This window comes from Octopus bimaculoides, chromosome 6 (assembly GCF_001194135.2).
Source record: "Octopus bimaculoides isolate UCB-OBI-ISO-001 chromosome 6, ASM119413v2, whole genome shotgun sequence".
Lineage (NCBI taxonomy): Eukaryota > Metazoa > Mollusca > Cephalopoda > Octopoda > Octopodidae > Octopus > Octopus bimaculoides.
The window spans coordinates 91689177-91695502 of NC_068986.1; the positions used below are offsets into that span (position 1 = coordinate 91689177).

The 6326-nt window shown below is 35.9% G+C and overlaps 2 protein-coding genes across 5 annotated transcripts in view; one reads left to right on the plus strand and one right to left on the minus strand.

The window, feature by feature from the left end:
- LOC106873672 (baculoviral IAP repeat-containing protein 6) overlaps window positions 1–3302 on the minus strand; it is a 134715-nt gene extending 131413 nt beyond the window's left edge. Inside the window, exon 1 of one of the 2 annotated variants that reach the window (XM_014921126.2) lies at window positions 2740–3302. In XM_014921126.2, coding sequence (XP_014776612.1) covers window positions 2740–2962 — 223 coding nt within the window. In that variant the 5' untranslated portion in view covers window positions 2963–3302. The remainder of the gene's footprint in view (window positions 1–2739) is intronic. The other variant, XM_014921127.2, reaches the window with a different exon arrangement.
- Window positions 2159–6326, plus strand: part of LOC106873674 (tubulin-folding cofactor B) — a 15185-nt gene continuing 11017 nt past the window's right edge. The window contains exon 1 of one of the 3 annotated variants that reach the window (XM_014921131.2): window positions 2159–2585. Coding sequence is in view for 1 of the 3 variants with exons in the window: in XM_014921130.2 (XP_014776616.1) it covers window positions 3697–3816 (120 nt within the window). In the remaining 2 variants the exon portion in view is untranslated. Of the gene's footprint in view, window positions 2586–3519; window positions 3817–3992; window positions 4098–6326 lie in introns of those variants that run through there. The other 2 variants (XM_014921130.2, XM_014921132.2) reach the window with 2 other exon arrangements.

The following is a 6326-nucleotide window of genomic DNA, read 5'->3' on the forward strand; positions in this document are numbered from 1 at the left end:
ATATATATACACCTTTGTTACTCATTATCTGAAAATGAACGTCTGAAGAAATATTGCTTTTGTAAAATACACCACACATTAGTTTGTAATATGCACCTTGCCCGTCGATTTACTATATCGATTTATTATCAAATACGTTTCATAGCTTCATAAGGTTTAATCTATACACAAACCTATGTTCATGTATTTAATTGTCAGATAGGTGAATTAGTAACTCAATATAAGAGTAATATTTCATCATTTCACAACTAGTAAGATTGTGTGGCAAGAGAGGGGAAAAAATCGAGATCGAACTCCCTGAGATTTGAACAGAAGATACAGGCTAGACACCGTGAGGCATCGAAATAAAATTTGATAGGAATTTTTAAGCGAGACAGATACAAGGCGCTTCTTGATTTCCTTTGTAAAAGAGTGTTTCCAATGGTGAAAATTTAAAAGTTCTTATGGGCGAAAATTTGGAAGTTTTTAATGGTCAAATTTATTACGATCTATAATATAATAAAGAAAGCTTCATTAGTAATGATACAAGAATCTGCAACAATCTCTTTTGATACATATCCATAGGTATCCATCTATACAATCAAGTTCATATCTTCACCACGTTTAAGCGAACCTGAATGGGATACAGCCTAGAATTTGGCAATAAAGTAAATGTTTCGGGTTATTTACTGCCAACTGTTCGTTCTTCGATTAACATTCAATACTCTTGGAAAGTTAATAGATATGCTTTGCGCACGTTAATTAGGAATGTTATCAAAATATTTGGTACGTATATATTAATGACAACATCGCACTTGCTTCATAGGATTTGTTCCTTAGTAGTTTCACTTTACCGCATATACACTTCCTTTCATTTTTGGCCAGACCCAGGAAACGAAGTAGTGCCGAAACAAAGATCAATTTTGCAAGGGTAATGAAATTCGGTCGATAATTCATATCCCCGCCCACTTAGTACTTTATCAACTCAGAAAAATGTATTTTAACACTGGCACAAGGCCACAAATTTTAGTGGCAGGGATGTTGTCGATTAAATCGATCGCAGTTCTTGACTGGAACTTATTTATTGATCATATTAAGGACGAAAAGGTAAGGTCGACACAAACAGGGTATTCTGAATTCAGTTCACCAAAGGATATCACTAAATACTGCGAGGCATATTAATCAGGCACTATGTTCCTGCCATCTATCGCCTGTAATATGTTCCTGGCTAGACACAAAGCCAATTTTTAGAGCAGAAATGATATACTTCTTCGTAGTATCGACAAGAACACATTACTGATATCTATATTAGCGATCCTCGTACTTTGGTGTAGGATGAAAGGCGACTTACAAAGACCGCAGCAATGATTCCATTTCGAATAAGCAACAGGCAAATTTATGTATAGAGGGAGGAAGTGAGAGGGGTGTAGTCGCATGAATCGTCAAATATGTTACTGGTACTTATAATAATAATGCACCAAACTCTCATAAGCACGTACCCAAACAGCTATCAAAATTCCGTAATTATTACTTTCATAGTACAATCTATAAAGAGATTCAACAGTTACTGATATCCAAATCATTAACACAATTCATCGATCATTTCCTTCACCCTGGACCTTAGATACGGCAACTATCTAGACGGTTAAGAAAATAACGAACGGGCAACCCATCCTTGCTTTCAATAAAACGCACACAAGAAACAAAAGGCTTCAAATTTCCAGAAGCAAAAAAGTATGAAAAGGGTTAACGTTCATGAACTTCCAAACAAATTTTGTTTTCTACAGCTGCTTTTTTGTGTCAGGTGGATGAGAGGAAGATGACAAGAGAAGTGAAATCGTTTCAATCTGGAATCGAAACTTGGTCTGAAGATTCAACAAGCAAGCAAATTACATGTTTGCGACGCTCAAGAATTTGGGTTGCTTATGTTTTACCAACCACTAACACCAATGCAGATAAATTAGCAAATATTAATAACTATATGCACAAGTTTTATATAATACACATACATACATACATAGATACACGCGTGCGCGTAAGTACAGTTGATGTGTGGCATCAAGTGTATCAGTATGGAAACGCACTAGACAAAAATAATAAAAAAACGCTCGTTTGGGATTTCCTTTTTCTGTATCTTTTTTATCTTCTATATATATATATGTATATATATATTTCGAAACAAGTGCAGCCATTGATACAAGGCAAACATCAGCAGTGATACATACACTGCATGCAACAATGCGCAGCACTGTTCACTTCCGTAGGGACCTGCAAGAATGACAAGCAAAAGGTTGTAAATTATTTCACGAGCAAGGGACATTGGACAACCATTGGAAAGAGAGAGATAACAAGGGACCTGAATGGAACACTGAACTGTGCAAACCTGGCCACAATATCAGGGACCATATATCTGAATAGATTGCATTACAAATTAACTCCCGACTTTGTGGTCATCGTTCGTGTATGCCAAAGAAGTATTTAAAAAAAAATCATATAATTTCCGTTTCCATGCATCAGTGAACAGGGATAAAACGTTGAAAAGACATGACAAGATGATTTAATAGTTCATTTCTAATTGACAAACTCATGAAAACGGGATAATTAAGGTGAATGACAACATTAGAGATAGTAAAAGTCGTACATAAATTGAAGGATCAGTTTTAAACTGTAACTCCATCACAAATTATTCCCCCAATTTATAACCATTGGTTAACGTAAAAAAAAATGAATTATCATCGAATATCAATACGTTTTGCTTACCCGATAGGTTTGATTCTTTGAGTAGACAACCAGATGTGACATCATATACTTTCAGTGTATGTGCTTTTGTGGCCACGATAATTGTATTGAGTGTTGGGTGGTAAGTGACTCCAGTGGCAGCTTCTCCTACAGATAAACATCCGTCTTCACCAACATACCACTTAACCGTGGTCGCCATCTTAGTATTACCACTCTTGCCACGGCCGCCTATGACATCACTCATAAGCAGATAATATTCTCATAACGAGTCTACAGTAAATATCACCAAAAGTCATTTATAGATTTTTTTCATTCAACGGGAAATATTTTATCGAGCTTATGTAAAAACAAGAAAACTAAGCGTTTATTATTTTTTTAATTCCATCACTATTTCGGTAGTTTCCGTCAAGCAGTCGCTGCGTTAAAAAAACCGTCTGGCATAGTAACAATTCGAGAACGAGGCTTAATATAGTTGCCTGCGATGAACTTCCTTAGGATATAATTATCGGAAAAACTTCGAAATAAATTAATTCAAAACTTTTTGTTAAATCAAATTAAAAATTATAGAAGTAGTTCTTATATTCAACTCTTTTTTTTTTCTGGCGCTGAAGTTTTCTTTTGAAATTTTTCGTTTCGTAAGCTATAAACTATATGTAACTTCAGTAATAATTAATGCCACCTTAGAAAAAAAAATTATGACTAGTATTGAGCAGAAAATGTTTTGTATTGTATATTATATTTGCAAGTTTGCGGATATCTCTCTTGAATTTTATTTTTAATGTTTTCCTCACTTCCGGTAAACGCTCCGCAGTGAATCATATGTCACATGGTCATGTGTTGAGACATAGAAGTATTCTCACCGAGCTTTTCTCCTGTTTCTGATATTCCTTTATTATTGTTTGTCATTTTTTTTCTTCCTTTCTCTCGGAAATATTTACTTAAAACTTTCCTCTCTCTCTCATTATCTGATCCTTCAGAATGTCTGAGAACTTCACAGTTGTCACAGCTCCCTATGTGGAACTGACTATAACTAGCAACATAAGTCCCATCACGCCTATAAAACGGTTTCCCAAGGATTTGACAATCGCCGATTTAAAGGTAACATGTCAGAAGCGAAATTATTCTTTTCCAGTTTGCTCTCTCTCTTTCTCTCTCTCTCTCTTCTTCTTCTTCTTCTTCTTCTTCTTCTTATCATGCGTACAATTCATGAAATGATGATCAAGGTCACAGTTTCCCGAGTTGACCAAAGACAGACGTCTTGAATGTTGGTGACGGTCACGTTTGGTGTGTGTAACCCAGCTCTCTATCTTGACATTCCACGATAATTTCATGTTCCTTTCGGCTTCAACACCACACCAACCGGCAGACTTTCTGAAAATGTGAGATGTATCATGTTATTTATATTTGTTTCCTGTTAGTAGATTTAGCTATGAGATCAGGAGTTGAAGATTTGCTATAGTCACTACATTCTGCTTGTATCCATGGACCTCTATGTAGTCATTTAGCCTGCTTGAAATAACAACCACACCTTCCCTCAAATCACACAACTTTTTAAAAAATGTCCATACGTTGGAATTTCTGTTTTTGTCAGGCTCTCTCCAAATTGTTTTTGTACAGAATATTGCAAAATAATCGCGTTGGGGTAGACGTTTGAAAAACATGGATTAATTTTTTCTAAGTCTCCCCCACCTCTATTGTTTTGAAATATGAAATACACAAAAAAAAAAACTGGAAAAATCCCGACAAAAAATCCCGATAAAAACGGATAATTTTCAACTAATGTCGGACAGCCATTCCGAAAATTCCCTTAACGAGTTTCATGTTTTGTCTGGATTCGACTATATATAAAGTCTGTCAGCATTTGTAATTTTACGTAAAAAAAATCATTAATGCTGTTTTTTTTTTTTTTCTTAAATATTTTATTATTTTATTTGATTGATATCATTTATAATCGTGGCTTGGAGTTTTGGTTTCTGTCTGATATTTTTAGGAATCCCTGCAAGTCTGGCCGATCAGTTTAAAAATCAGCACTTTGCTGTCGCCAATGCAGCATTTCTCTTTGACGATCATGACGTTTAACTTTTAATAGCTGAGCAGCTGTAAGTAGGTACCGTAGGCTAATATACGTACACAACTGCATTACATGGCCAAAACAAGTTCAACAAGCTCTAAGTATCATAAAGTAGTGTACATAGTACTATGTCATGCAAATATGAAACTTCTCTCTCAACAGTCTAACTGTAAATAGGTACAAGAGGGTGGTGTAGAACATGCACCCCACCCATTTTTTTTTTTTTCTTTGAAGAATAAAGATAACGAAAAGGGGTGTGGTGCTGTTCTACACCTTTGTCCCAAAATCAGTGTTCTTATCTGCTCACTATTCCTTATCAACTGTTTTAATCCTACGTTCATAAGAGAGCCTCTATGTAGACATTTGTTGCTAAGAATAGCATCCAAATCTTCCTCAGATCACAGCCTACTTTAAGGCAAGTTCCACAATTTACTGTTTATATTCTGTCAACAGCACTGCTGTGTAAGTGACTAGGACACCTTATTCTTAAAACAGCTTGCTTGGCTGAAAATAAGCACAACACTATTATTAACAACAGTAGCACTGTGCAATTGTCAAGTATTCTGTTGGTTTTGCAATTCTGCATTCAACTCTTTTTTTCTTTTTTTTCTGGCCTGAAAAAAGGGGGCTATAGCTTGGCCTTCAAGGCTCACTTCAAAGCTGGTGCGATTGATACCTTTAGTGTTCTGCTTAAATTGCAACAAGTCAATTGACTTGCAGTAAAGATGTGCTGCGAGAAAATTCCAGAAGCCTGACATTCTACTAGTGTAAGGTTTACTGGATTGAATACAATATGAGGAATGAGTGGAGGAGAAAACAATAGAATCAAGAATGCCTGTGTGGAGGGCCTTCTCTAGAACTTACTCTCAAACCAGAGTTCCCCAGTTATCTCAGTATTGCCACCAACCCTCATCTTTGGATTTGGAGCATGATTCTGATTACAGAAGTGTTTTAGCTCTAAGCTTACCACATCTAACTCTTGGTGATGGTACAAATAAAGGAACTGCTTCTCATCCTGCTAGAAATAGCAGTTAAATTTCCTTCAAACCACATCCTACTATCTTTAAAAAAAAAAGAGACACATTGGATAATGTAGTCTCGTGCACTATTTTTGAAATAAAGGTAGCATTATAATAGCTTCAATTATTTTGATCATAGACTGTTTCATCTAGGCAAACTTTAGGATTAAATGATACTAACATTATGTGAAAATCTTTTTTGACTACAGACAGTAGCAAGATAAAACTGAGACAATGTAGAATGAAGTGTCTTGCCATCTTTCCAGACACTCCCACCCTTATATAATGTGAGGTAACTATATACCTTCTCTACAGCAAGACAGCTCTGATTACCCTTGGCATAAAGCTACTTCTCCTCTCACCTAGTCAGGGATGCTTTTCCTTCAGTCTTTTCTGACTTGCAAGTTATTTGGCAACCTCACTAGGGCTTGCGACACAAAAATAGTACCCAGTACACCCTGTAAATTGGTTGGCATTAGGAAGGGCATCCAGCCACAGAAACCATGGCAAAACAGACA